This window comes from Protomyctophum bolini (assembly GCF_963924005.1).
Source record: "Protomyctophum bolini genome assembly, chromosome: 10".
Classification (NCBI taxonomy): Eukaryota; Metazoa; Chordata; class Actinopteri; order Myctophiformes; family Myctophidae; genus Protomyctophum; species Protomyctophum bolini.
In genome coordinates this window covers 13,133,729-13,147,913 of record NC_137871.1, presented here as the reverse complement: position 1 = coordinate 13,147,913, position 14,185 = coordinate 13,133,729, and the positions used below count along the sequence as shown (strand labels likewise).

At 45.9% G+C, this 14,185-nt stretch overlaps 1 protein-coding gene across 2 annotated transcripts in view; it reads left to right on the top strand.

Moving 5' to 3' along the window:
- fat2 (FAT atypical cadherin 2) overlaps nucleotides 1-14,185 on the top strand; it is a 98,934-nt gene that overhangs the window by 37,256 nt on the left and 47,493 nt on the right. For both annotated transcript variants that reach the window (XM_080774688.1, XM_080774687.1), the window contains exons 7-15: nucleotides 434-573; nucleotides 1,621-1,683; nucleotides 3,803-4,015; nucleotides 4,771-4,981; nucleotides 5,601-9,274; nucleotides 10,411-10,810; nucleotides 11,820-12,019; nucleotides 12,380-12,533; nucleotides 13,861-14,094. In XM_080774688.1, coding sequence (XP_080630814.1) covers nucleotides 434-573; nucleotides 1,621-1,683; nucleotides 3,803-4,015; nucleotides 4,771-4,981; nucleotides 5,601-9,274; nucleotides 10,411-10,810; nucleotides 11,820-12,019; nucleotides 12,380-12,533; nucleotides 13,861-14,094 — 5,289 coding nt within the window. The remainder of the gene's footprint in view (nucleotides 1-433; nucleotides 574-1,620; nucleotides 1,684-3,802; nucleotides 4,016-4,770; nucleotides 4,982-5,600; nucleotides 9,275-10,410; nucleotides 10,811-11,819; nucleotides 12,020-12,379; nucleotides 12,534-13,860; nucleotides 14,095-14,185) is intronic.

Below are 14,185 nucleotides of genomic sequence, written 5' to 3'. Positions count from 1 at the left end.
TTACTTTAGATATAGTTTACATTTACAATATGTTCATCTTGGCCCGTCCCCCATAGTGCTCTCTGTAGTTTTATGATAATAATTACTTCAGACTCCAGCTGATTTCCTTCAACTGTAAACCCTCAAGCATTCACCATATCACCTATGAAGAGAAAAGTAAAAGTAAAACGTGGTCAATCGAAGTTGAACTGAATTAATGCAGCCAGTGGTGTTTTTGGATCAAAAAACAACCCATCTGATTGTCTCAGTGCCCTGACTGACCTCCAATCGTCTGTCTGGATGGATGGATGGATGTGGAAAAACAGGGTTTTGTCAACCTGTCCAGCTGTGGTGGATTGATTCATATCAGGGGGGAATACAAATTAAAACAGTTTCTTTATCTCTGTCTGTCTGAATCTCTCTTTCTCCCTCTCCCCCCTCTTCTCTGTGCCAGGCGGTGACGAGGAAAAGGACTTTGACATTCAAAGGAACACAGGGACCATAGTGATTGCCAGGCGTCTGGATGCAGGCAGACGTTCTAACTACAACCTGACCATCACAGTTACAGATGGACACCAACATGCAACCACACAGGTTAGTTGATAACACAAACAACTAGATTGTTTCCAGAAATCGTGATGCAAAGTCAACTTTCTGCCAAAACGACTCTAAATTGAGTCCAATGAGGTGAGCTACAAATCTGTACATGTAGTTCAGAAGTTATGTTCTGACAACAACAACAGCATGCCATGCCAGTCAATGCAGTCAGAACTGCAGCCTCAATCCCAATCTTCCGCCGTAGTCTGAAAACCCACCTTTTCAGACTCTATCATGGCCCATAGGACTTGCCCTAGCCCCTTAGATAGCACTTTATGTAGACTTAGATAGCATTTCATACAGACTGACAGCACTAGAATTGCATTTTATGTAGTCATAGCACTTTATAGTACATATGTATAGTATAATATAGTATAGTATGCATAGTTTATATAGTTTCATTATATAGATACTCCACTGTTACGTTCTTAGTTTACCCATGTTTCATGATAACTACTTTTTATGCATGTGATGTATGCCATCCTTTTTTGTTATTGCTTAATGTAAATCGCTCTGGATTAAGAGCGTCTGCTAAATGCCTAAATTGTAAATTGTAAATTGTAAAATACATAAAACGAATTAACAAAAAGAAGACAAATAATTTAAGCAGTCATACTCTGCACTTGTACAGTAAGTGTTGAAGTGATTCTTTAATGGGTCTTTAAGTGTTTACTAGATTTCTATAATGAACACTTGGATGCTGCACTTACCCAGGGAGCCCCCCGCTTGAGTTCCTTCGGTCCTATACTGTATGTTTTGTCTCACTGTGATGCTGTTGCTTTTCTGTAATGTGTCTCAGTTGTTTTCGCTGTTTGTACTGCGTTTTCTCGCTGTTGTTATTCTGTGTGGTAGCTTTAGTGCATTAGTTTTTATTTTCTCCTGTACAGCACTTTGAAAAACCCTAGAGTTTTGAAACATGCTATATAAATAAAGTGGATTGGATTGGATAGATACAACCGTAGAATGAGTTTCGATTTCTTGGACCATCTGTTCAGTTTTTTCTTAAATAGTTCCTTCTTTCTTATTCCATCTCCACGACTACAGGCCTATATCAAAGTGCTGGACATGAACGAGCACCGGCCTGTCTTCCTGAAGCCACTGTATGAGGTAAGAGCAATCTCTGTTTCCAGAATTGTGCCGGTTCACTGAAGGTATATTATGTTTCATATCGTTGCCGTCGGGGAGAAACCACCTAACTCGATCTTTGAGGTTTTTGATTTTGTTTCACGAATCAATGCTATTGAACACTCTTTACGTCTGTGTGTTGGTTAAACAATTGAACCAATGAAAAGTATTAAAAAGACAAAAAACTAAAACCGTAACTCCTTTGGACCCTCAAAAACAGCACCTCTCCAGTCCTCTCATCTATAAATGAACCAAGTCTCCGACTTCAAATTCGACACACATGTTCCACACCACCACAGGGAGTGCAGTGCCCGGTGTCGAGTCGGTCGGACACACGGTTGTCCAGAAGCGCCCCAATAAGGCCTCTGCCCCGCTGTAGAGGCTCCAACGCATAATATCTGGGTGGGGCATGCATTTCCAACTGGCATCGTTCCAAGTAGGCCAGTGCCCAACGGGCACCGCTGTAGAGGCTCCAAGGGCACCGCTCTAGTGTAAGTAATTGGCAATATATAAAGTCTCAACACCGACTTTGATGAGGCAGTGTTGCTTTGTTTTAAAAAATATACAGCCTAAGGTTTTCTTAATTTTCTGATAAATGTATATTTTTCATTTCCTGAAATGTTTTGGAGTTAGTTGGTTTCTTTCCGACAGCAGAGATATTACATTGGATATTGGATATTATATTGGATTTGTCATTGTAAAATGCTGTTCCTCTAAGTGCACGAGCATCATGAGGATCACTGCTCTGAAATATAGAAGCACAGTGTGGCGGAGGTACCTGCATGTACCTACGTTGTACCCGTTGTGGTGAGATCAAATCTCACCGCCACATTTTTTTGCATGCATGTGCTTCCCCTATGCTGTCTTCCTCTCAACTGTACAATTTAGCCATTGGTACTTTCATCCAGAGCGATTTCTTTTTTTTAAAGAACAAGTTCAGAGTAGGGGCCATGGACATGTGTTGCGCAAAAAGGCAACGGTCCGTGGTATTAGAGTGCTATTAGAAAACCGATATGCTACAGAAGTAACAGCATACGATATCCAGTAACCAACATACCTAACATCTAATCTACATACAGATGAAACGAAATGCAGATGCAAACACAGCATAGAGGCATGGTAGGATGGAGGAAGATTGGATTGAACCCTGAGGGTGGTAAGCTTGAAATTAGGTTTAATATGAAGGTTTCCAAGACTGTGCCAGAAAATAGGAAAGTGACTCTGCAGAGTCAGAAGAGTCTAGACCAGCAGGGAATGGAAGGTTCATGCCACTTGCTGTAGATTATCACAGCATGCAAAATAAAGTACAGGGTTGGATTCTGGCCTCTAAGTATTTACCATGCCATGTCCTTGGCTACCTTGTATAGGTCATCACAGACAGCTGGCGTTTCCCATCAAAGACAAATACCATGAGACTTGAGAAATAAATTCAAAATAAAATGAAAGAAATGCCCGTTTTCCGAGTGGGTTGTTGATTATACAACAAATAAGTATAAGTATACGAAATTAGTTTTCTCATTCCTGACTCAAGGTGTCTATTCTAATCCAAATTCCCTGCTGCTGCTTCTCTGCTTCTCTGTCTTCTCTTTCCGAGGCTGCCATTAAACTTTTAGTGTGTCTCGTGGTTGTGGAGGCTCAGCTTTTTCTGCGCTTTGGGAAACTTAACCTGATCATAAGCCTTGGAAAGATTAATCATTCAGTGGTGGTATAGCCATTTACATTTTAAAGAACATTTACTCAAGTACTGTAATTACTAGGTCATTCGTAAAAAGTATTAACTTTTTACATACTTTAAACTTCTATTCCATTGCTTCTCAGAGCAGAGGCAAAACATTGTGAGCTTGTAGATATTTTATTTTATTTTAACTTTGGTAATATTGTAACGCCAGACTGCAGGGACTATAGGGACAACATGCATCAGTAAGCGGGAACTGGGGATGGCAATGAAGGACCGGAAAGTCTGCCGTGGCATCCATGATCTCGACCGCGGTCGAAACATGATGACGATGACTAGGCTACATTTGTAATGGAGTACTTCTCGGATAAGGGCATCATATAAATGTCTACGATGTCAATATAACGCTGTACCCTATACCTATAGGTGAGGGTTCCGGAGGACACAGCCCCGTGGAAGGACATCCTGCAGATCAGTGCCCAGGACGCAGACGTCAACAGCAGGCTGGTCTACTCCATCCACAGCAGCGTCCACCCTGACAGCACCAAGTACTTCCACCTCGACCCCAAGAGTGCAGTGCTGGTCATAACAGAGAAACTGGACTATGAGAAGATCTCTGTTCATACGCTCATTATCATGGTATGATATTAACAGTCAGGTACTGTACATGTAGAGCATGAGAGGAGAGGAGAGGGGAGGGGAGGAGAGGAGGGGAGGGGAGGGGAGGGGAGGGGAGGGGAGAGGAGAGGAGAGGAGAGGAGAGGAGAGGAGAGGAGAGGAGGGGAGGGGAGGGGAGGGGAGGGGAGAGGAGAGGAGAGGAGAGGAGAGGAGAGGAGAGGAGAGGAGAGGAGAGGAGAGGAGGGGAGGGGAGGGGAGAGGAGAGGAGAGGAGGGGAGGGGGGAGAGGAGTATTTCCCATCATCAACCCATCATAGTAAGATTTATGAATGTACTAGTCACGTATAAAATACAACATAAATAATGAGATTACTTTTCGCAGAACCATCAATTGTCCACACAGAGACTACAGTATGTGTACCTCGGGCATTAAACCACACCCTGATCCTTTGCCCATTATCTCCCTATCTTACCATGTGGCGTTGGGATAAATTCACCTTGGCCACTTCCCATAAATACACCAGGCACTTTATTGCCACCTGTGACTTACGACTCAGAACTCTTCTCTTCTCTAAGCCCCCCACTTCAACACCTACTGTATGCTAACCACATTCTATTCATCTATTTCACCCCAGAACCTCACTGCTTCCTTCTCCTTCAATATTTAAAACCTTTCACAGTCCGCAATGACAGAAAGACTCACACGCGCGCGCGCGCGCGCGCACACACACACACACCCCGTAAACAAATGTAAAGCGTGTTCTTTCTCTTCATCAGGTGCGTGACCAGGAAATCCCCGTCAAGCGGAACTTTGTGAAGGCGGTGGTGCACGTGGAGGACTGTAACGACCACTCCCCCGCCTTCCTGAGCCCGCGCTATGAGGTCCGCCTCTCCAACCTGACCCCCAAGGGGACAGAGGTCCTCCGGGTGAAGGCCCTGGACAAAGACATGGGCAGCAATGCTCACATCAGCTACTCCCTACACTCTGGTAGGTGGAGTGATGGATGTGACTGCGTGGCTTTTAGAGTGTGTTTCCTCCTTCGTACCTACTCTTTTTCTTTCTTTTCCTGTCTGCTCAAGTAGAGCAGACAGAGCCATAATATACAGCCACAGTACGGCTCATATTCTTGTGCTGTCTCTTTAATATTTCTGTCAAATCAACTGAATGAGGACGATACATTACAATGTGGAGTTCTCTTCCTCTCTACTTTGCTTTAAAACAAGCTCTGCCGAGCCAAAATGCACCCTGATGAAAACAGATAAAACATGAGCTAGAGATAAGAATTAAGATTCTAATTAAGAGATAATATTCTGTGTGCGTTGTTCTCCGGGTGTGACGCACGAGTTTTCAAAGGGTAACTTTGAAAATGTTGGACTTAAAGTGAATGAATGTATGATGGATACTTCTGTTGCTCTTACAGTGGTTTCAAACTTTGCTTTTGTGGGTCGGAAATGTTTAAATAAAACATTCTATACGCAATTAAATCTATTATTTAATGTGGCATGGGAAACCTTTTTTTTAACTTGAACTTCTTTTAGGCAAGTGAACTAAACAGTTACAACTTGTAACTGAGAGCAACTATGTAACTTCCTTTCTTCTCCCACAGGGAACATTGACCACGTCTTCTCCATAGACCCCGAGCTGGGCTCCATCAGTTTATCCAAACCACTGGATCTTCAGCCGCAGGACCAGTTTCAGTTGACGGTGAAGGCCACTGACCAGGGCTTCCCTCAGCGCAGCGACCTCTGTTCCGTCAACGTCCACATACGCATCTCTGAACAAACACCGCCCGCTTTCCCCTCGGAAGACTATTTTGCCGAGATCAGCGAGTCGAGCCTGCCCGGGACGCCCGTGGTCACCGTTTCGGCCTCTAGCCCCTCGGCCGTGCATTACAGCGTCGGGAAAGGTGACCCCCATGGGACATTTCACATCAACTCCTACACTGGGTTCATCTCCATCCAAGAACCGCTGGATTTTGAGAAATTCCCCTCCTACGAGCTCAGAGTGTCGGCCTTCACCATGACAGGGGCCTTGTCTGAGACTGTTGTTCATGTCTATGTGATCGATGAGAACGATAACGCCCCCGTCTTTCAGCAGCGGGAGTACGTGGGACAGATAAGTGAGTCGGCTCATGTAAACAGCGTGGTGATGGGGGAGAGGAACGCTCCGTTGGTTATCCAAGCCTCAGATGCAGACAGAGACTCAAACTCTTTGTTGGCCTATCACATTCTAGAGCCGGGGGCTCTTCAAGTCTTCAAGATAGACTCAAACATGGGCACCATTTCTTTGGTGTCACCTGTCGATTTTGAGGCCAAGTCGGAGTATCGCTTCACCGTTCAGGTGAGGGACTCAGGGGAGCCCTGGCTGTATGCAGCGGAGTCTGCGAAAGTCACCATCCGCATCTTAGACCTCAACGACTGCCCACCAATATTCGCTGTGCCAGTGTACGAGCCTTTTGTCTTCTTCCCAGCAGTCCAAGGTACGGAGGTCGTGCGGGTGACAGCACACGACGCTGACTCGGCAGTGTCATACAGCATCATTGAGGGGAATCTACACAACGAGTTTTTGATTCACCCTGACACTGGTGTCATCACCGTGAACCGTTTCTCTGAGTTTACACCCTTTCACCAGCTGCTTGTCAAAGCCTCCGATGGCCTCTACAAAGACACGGCTCTCGTCAAGATGAACATCACCAATGTGACTGCAAGTGATCTCGGATTTGAGCTGAAAGTGTACTCGGCTAGTGTCGTGGAGAATCTCAGCTCTGTCAAAACCTTAGCAGCACTCAGAGCAAAGGGCAGCTACCTGAACGAGCCTCTAGTGTACTCTGTGTTAAACCCGATGGGCAGGTTTGCCATATCCCAGACATCAGGGGTTCTGGAAACCACTGGTGTTCCGTTTGACAGAGAGGAGCAGGATGAGTATGATGTTATGGTGGAGGTAAGAGACATGAGGACGCCCCAGAGGAGAGCCGTGACTCAGGTCAAGGTCTACATAGAGGATGTCAATGACAGCCCCCCACGGTTTCTCAACCTGCCCTTTTTCACGCTGATAAATGAAGATTCTGAGCCTGGAGATGTTTTGTACCAAGTGACCGCAAATGACAGCGACCTGGCCGAGAGTGCATCGATCATGTACTTATTAGAGGAGGATTATGATCTTTTCAGAATAGACCCCTATGTTGGCGATGTGTCCCTCCAAAGGCCGCTTGACTTCGACGCCCTAAGTAAGTATGTGTTGACCGTGCTGGCTACGGATGAGGGTAAGCCCAGCCTGACCACTTCGGCACAACTCAGCATCCAAGTGAGAAACCGAACCAACCCAGTGTTCCAGACGCTGCTCTACCCACTCAGGGTCCCCGAAAATGTGCCCCCTTTCACCACCATTTTGCATGTCCAGGCGAGGAACCCAGAGGGATATCGGCTCATTTACAACCTCCAGGAGGAAAATGTATCGAAACATTTTCACATTGATTTCAAATCGGGGGTGTTGACCGTCATCAACCCCTTGGACTATGAGAGCCAGTCCATGCACGTGTTAACAGTGCGGGCAACTGACTCTGTGACCGGCGCTTTCTCTGAAGCCACGGTTGAAATAGAAGTAGAGGACGTCAACGACAATGCTCCCGTTTTCTCAAACCTGACTCAAACAGTGGACCTAGCAGAGGGACTTCCCGTGGGCACCTCCGTCATACAGCTATCGGCGTCGGATAAAGACTCGGGGAGAAATAAAGACCTGACCTTCCAGATAGTGAAAACAGAAGAAGGGAACGAAACCAATTTCTTTCAGATGGACCCTCAGAGTGGGCTGATTGTCACAACACAGGTGCTGGATCATGAAATGCACACGCACTTTAATTTGAAAATCCTCGTCACCGACAATGGAACAGTCCCACTCAGAACCGAGGCCTATGTTTTTGTAAACGTCACTGACATCAATGACAACCCGCCAAACTTTATGGAATCCCAATACGAAGCCGCGCTGGATGAAATGGCTAAATGTGGCCACATTGTCATCAAAATCCAAGCCTCGGACCCTGATACCAAGGACCTGAACAACCTTCAGTATAAGATTCTCTCAGGGAACGAAGGCAGGTACTTCAACATCAATGAGTCATCGGGGATCATCTCATTCTCCAACGTGTGCAAGAGGAATCTGGATCCCTACTATAACCTGACGGTGGCAGTTTCAGACGGAGTGTTCCAGAACACAGCCCCCGTGAACATCGACATGATGGGCAGCAACAGACACAGCCCCCACTTCAAGCAGAGCATCTACGAAGCGGAGCTGGCCGAGAACGCGGATGCTGGAACCCGGGTTATCCGACTGGCTGCCATAGACCCAGACGATGGTCCATATGGTAGCGTGGACTACACCATCATAAACAAACTAGCCGACGAGACATTCGCCATCGACAACAACGGGCAGATAATCACAACGCAGCCTCTGGACAGGGAGAACCCCACTCAGAGAGTGATAGCCATCAAAGTAATGGCCAAAGATGGCGGAGGGAGAGTGGCATTCTGCACGGTCAAGATTATCCTCACAGACGAGAATGACAACGCTCCCCAGTTCAAGGCGACGGCGTACCACGTTGCCATCCAGTCGACCGTAAATAAAGGTTCGCCCGTGATCCAGATCATAGCGTACGACGCGGACGAAGGCAAAAATGCAGACGTGACGTACACCGTGGACGAGGTAGAGGAGGAGATCACAGAAGACGTCATTGAGATCAACCCCTTCACTGGCGTCGTGACCGTCAAGGAGAGCCTGGCCAGCATGGCGAACAAGATCTTCAACTTCAAGGTCAAGGCGCGCGACGGAGGTCTGCCGTTCAGGAACACCACCGTTCCCGTTCAGGTCAAGGTGGTGCCGCCCGAGGTTCCCCTCCCGAAGTTCTCGGAACCCCTGTACTCCTTCACGGCGTCCGAGGACGTGGTCGTCGGCACGGAGATCGGCTCGGTGAGGGCGGACTCCGACATGCCGCTCATATACAGCCTGGTGGACGGTAACACGGTGGAGAGCAACCAGGACAGAGTGTTCAGCCTGGACAAAGAGAGCGGGACGCTGCTGGTTCAGAAGACCATGGACCACGAGAGGACCAAGTGGTACCAGATAGACGTGATCGCCCAGGGGAACCACAACGGGACGGACGTGGCCTCGCTGGTGTCCGTCAGCATTCAGGTCCAGGACGTGAACGACAACGAGCCGGTGTTTGAGGCCAGCCCCTACAAGGCCTTCCTGGCTGAGAACATGCCTGCTGGAACCACCGTCATACAGGTGAGCAGTGGTGGCGGAAGTACTCACATAGTTAAGTAAAAGTATCAATACTTCAATATAGACATACTCTGTTGCAAGTAAAAGTCAAAATCTCGTAAACTCGAGGTTGACACAGATGGATTAAATAGCTATTGAGATATCTCGAGGTTGTCACCGATTGGTGGTAAGTGGAAAGTACTCATTATGCAGAAGGTCCCATTTCATAAGTTTTCAAATGTATAAAAATAATTGTTAACCCATTTTGAGTGGGAACCCCTTTTGGTGTTTTAAACATTTTGTTATAATTTAGCTATTGAAAAATAGCAGATCTACAAGCTCATACTTGTAGGTCTGCTATTTTTGAAAAATCGTTAAAATTTGCCTTATTATTTTGAAGACGTCAGGCCTGAATGGATTCAATAGCAGAGTATTGGAAATTGGAATTACTCTTAGAAAAGTAAATACCTCAAAAATAGTACCTACTGGTAGTTACTGCAGGTGAGGGAGGGAGAAATAGTGAGCACATGGGGAGTGAGAGGGAGCTCTCTGTATGAAAGGAAGGAGTGAATGAACGAGTGAAGCAGAGAAGGAGCATGGGTGGAATTTGGTAAGAAGATTTTGGTAAGAGCAGGAAAGAGGGCTGAGTCTGAGTGAAAGTGAGTGAACAAAAAAGCAAAGGCCCTTATTTATCAACGTGGTGTACACCCAATTTTGGGTGTACTGTACACCACGTTGATAAATAAGGGCCAAATTATATTTCTCCACAGAAAGAATTAAGAAATCAAAATTCCCTTACAGCCACAGTAGCCTACAGCCCTAATTTTAACCTCAAACCCCAAACCTAACCAACAATGAAATGGAGTTATAAACAACAATGAAGAACCAAACTAGAAAAAGTGCCCCTCCGGGCCATTTCTTAGCAGTGAGTGAACAAACAAGCAAACTCTATATTTCTCTACAGAAAGTTAATAAAAAAATAAAATAAATCACAATTCCCTTACAGCCACAGTAGCCTAAAGCCCTAATTTTAACCCCAAACCTAACCAACAATGAAATGGACTTATAAACAATAATGAAGAACCAAATCAGTAGGACTGTGTGCAATGCACATTGCCTCTCTCATTGCCAAAAGCCAAATGTTGTCCCTCTCCCCACAGGTCACCGCCAATGACGCGGACGCAGATGTGAACGGTCAGGTGACCTACAGCTTGGAGTCGCTCTCCGACGACATCACTAGTGAGAACATCGCTGACGTTTTCACCATTGGCGCGGAGGACGGCTGGATAACGACAGTCCGCGAAACGGACTGCGAGGAGCAGCGGCTGTACCGCTTCCAGGTCGTGGCCTGGGACCGGGGAGGGGACGCCAGGCTCTCGTCGTCAGTGGTGGTGGAGGTGACGGTGACGGACGAGAACGACAACAAGCCAAGCTTCTCCGAGACATCGTATCGCGGCTCGGTGGTCGAGAACAGCTGGCCCGGTGATGTCATCGTCTCCATGACCACCTCTGATGCCGACATGGCACTGGAGAACCGCCTGGTCACCTGCTACATCACAGGTGTGGCACTGTGTGTGTGTGTGTGTGTGTGTGTGTGTGTGTGTGTGTGTGTGTGTGTGTGTGTGTGTGTGTGTGTGTGTGTGTGTGTGTGTGTGTGTGTGTGTGTGTGTGTGTGTGTGTGTGTGTGTGTGTGTGTGTGTGTGTGTGTGTGTGTGTGTGTGTGCGCGTGCGTGCGTGTGATACGATAATAGATAGATAAACTACATCCTTAAAATCACAAACCCAGGCTAACTGGCAGGTAGACAGCATCCCAAGATTACCAACTCAACACCCTAGAGCCAAAAGCAACAACAAATCTGAATGCTGTATTTCAGACACCAAAGTCCTGATGCCGCTAATGGAGTCAGCTTTGCTTCCAAGACATCTCTTTTGTGAATGTCCAATGGAGGATTATTTGCATTGGGGTTACGGTGGCATGACCTCATCTTTTGGTTGTGCTTCCGTGTGTTTTTGTTTGAAAGTCTGTTGAGTGACATGATCTACAGTCAAATACTGTTTTTATTCGTCCAGATAACTATCTAACTAGTTACTGTATCTATGTTTGCCTGTATCTCAAAAACAAACATCCAGGTCAGTAGTGGGGGTGGAGGTACTGCCAGCCTAGAGAGGTTAGCGTGCTTGTACTGTTAGGAGAAGTAATTCCTTGGAGTGGCTGAGGAAATACTGGGACAGGGGGTTAGTGTTAAGATGAGAAAAATAAAATGGAAAGGTTTCACTCTGAGTAACCACTATTGATCTTCGCCTGAGCTTGTTTAACCCACAATGACAGTGGTCAACAGTACGAGATTCCAGTTGTAGTAGTAGTGCAACTGAAGTGAGTTCTATGAAGCATGGCACCGTTGTAACCGAGCATTTTGTTCACTGCGGGATCTCCCAAATGAATGAAAAGTAGTACAGCATTTCCAGCCCGATCTATACTTCTTTGTATGTCTGAAAATAGCCGATCGGAAATCTATTTCCAGCGGAGCATAACTAAGCGTATAAATTGGGCATTGCTCTACCCTCGCAGACGGAGACCCACTGGGCCAGTTTGCCATAGTGCAGGAGGACGAGGGAGAGTGGGGGCTGATCCTGAAGGAAGCCCTGGACCGCGAGGTGAAAGACCGCTACATCCTGACGGTCACGGCCACCGACGGAAAGTTCCAGGCCCCGGCCACCGTCGAGGTCCACGTGCTGGACGTCAACGATAACAGTCCCATTTGTGAGCAGGTGAGTCTGGTTCACGCTATAGCTGACTATAGTGTTGAAACTGTACTATAATCAGAAGGTCATATATAGTTCTTAAAATGTTTTTTTTATTCTTTTTTGCATGGTGGGGGTATTTTTCTTATCTGTTTTGATTTCCTATTTTCTGTGTTTTCATTTGTATCTGTTAGTTATCATTATTATGTTCTATACTGGCGTAGCAATAGTCAACAACAACAATAATAATAAAATAAATAAATCATGTTATGATTAACAGTGAAGAACAATGTTCTGGATTAAGAGTGTCTGCTAAATGCCGAAATTGTAAATTGAAACAGTGATTCATCAGTATTAATATTGTCATTACTTTCCCATGTGTTGTAGCTGGTGTACACGGAAGTGGTCATGGAGAACTCGCCTTCCAATCAGTTCATTCTGAAGGCGTCTGCTTCGGACCCAGACACGGGCGCCAACGGCCAGGTCTCCTACACCCTCCACGGGCCTCACGCTGACAAGTTCCATCTCAACCACAAGACAGGTAATAACGGCGTCTGTTTGGGGTCAAAACACAAGCTACCCCCACCAAGTTGAGCTCAGCTGTTTGTTTGAGTTGGAGATTGGCTTTACTTGCTTGAACAAATACCTGTGACCTGTTAGCTGTTGAGAGAACGAGAGAGCCCTGAGCTACAGTAAGTGGCAGTGCATTTTCAGTTTCTATCTTTCCACTTCCTCCACTTCACCTTCATCCATCATACTTCTGTGTCATAGCACCGTCCTCCTTCTTTTTCATAATTCTCAGCCAATCGCATTTTTGATCTTGCAGGTCTCCCCCCCCCCCCCCCCCCGATCCTATCATATTACCACGGACACGGTTAGGGTATGTTTAGATTTTCGGCAGGGTAACCCTACACCAAGGTATGGATGAATGACAAAAATGAAAACAGACGAGCTTTTGTTTGAATTCCAGTGGTTATCCTATATTGCCATTGCAGTGCACCTCTGCTTTTGTTGGGTTTTTACATGTTTTTCTTTCTCACAGGTTGATGACACACAGTGATGCCATTCCTTAGTCTACCTCTACCAACTGTTCTTTTTTTAATGACTCATTTCCGCTAATGTTTTTTTATCCTAATGTCATTTTATAATTTATAATTGATGTTCTGCGTAAAGCACATTGAATTGCCTTATTGTTGAAATAAAATGGCCGTGCCTATCATACTGACATGCTGACGAACAGCGCATTACAGTATCTAGACACTTGTCTGTTCTATGCATTTTTCAGACCCATTGACCTCCATTTACTGTAAACGTCATAGTGCTATTCATGGATTAAAGTTCTCAGTCATTTGGATTCCATACAAGCCAGCATGTCGTCTATATGGAAGCATTTTGCACAGCCAATCTACAGTATAAGATCTCAGTGTGTTGAGACGCATTGAGACCTTGTAGATTTATTTCCCCTTCGTATATCTTTTCTTAAAGGACAACTTTAGTTTTTTTCAACCGAGGTTCATGTTTTAGGTTGTTATCAGAGAAAGTATAAGATAAGTGTTATTCTTTTTTAAATTTGCTGCGATATATTTAGAAGCATCTTCCATAAGACCGTAAAGATCTCGGATATTTCATAAAAGCGAAGGCTAAAGGCTCAGTCTGTGATTTCTTCACCTGGTTGGCAGTATGTAGAACAGCAGGAACGATAAAAAGAATTGACCTATTGTGTTTAATGTATAGGAAATAGCGCTAGTGTGGGGGGGGTCTTTTCACAAATCGCTTAATAGGCGATACACGTTTCTTTCAATCACACACTGGCTTAAAGTCTCCCTTCCCATTGTGTTCCCTTCTCTTCATCTGCACACCTGCTCCAGGTGAGCTGTTCACGCTGGCTGTGTTGGACCGGGAGAGGGAGCTGGAGCACAACCTGGTCGCCAAGGCCACGGATGGCGGTGGGCGCTCGTGCCAGGCGGACATCCAGCTGATGATCCAGGACATGAACGACAACCCTCCGCGCTTCTCCGCCAGCCACTACGACATCTCTGTGTTTGATAACACCACTGTTCGAACCCCCGTCGCCGTCCTATATGCCCAGGACCCCGATACGGGTGAGTGTTTTGTTCCATAACCATGTGGTAAGACACTTTAACCATGGCATCCCCATATATTTATATATACCATACTAAGCAAAAACAAAAA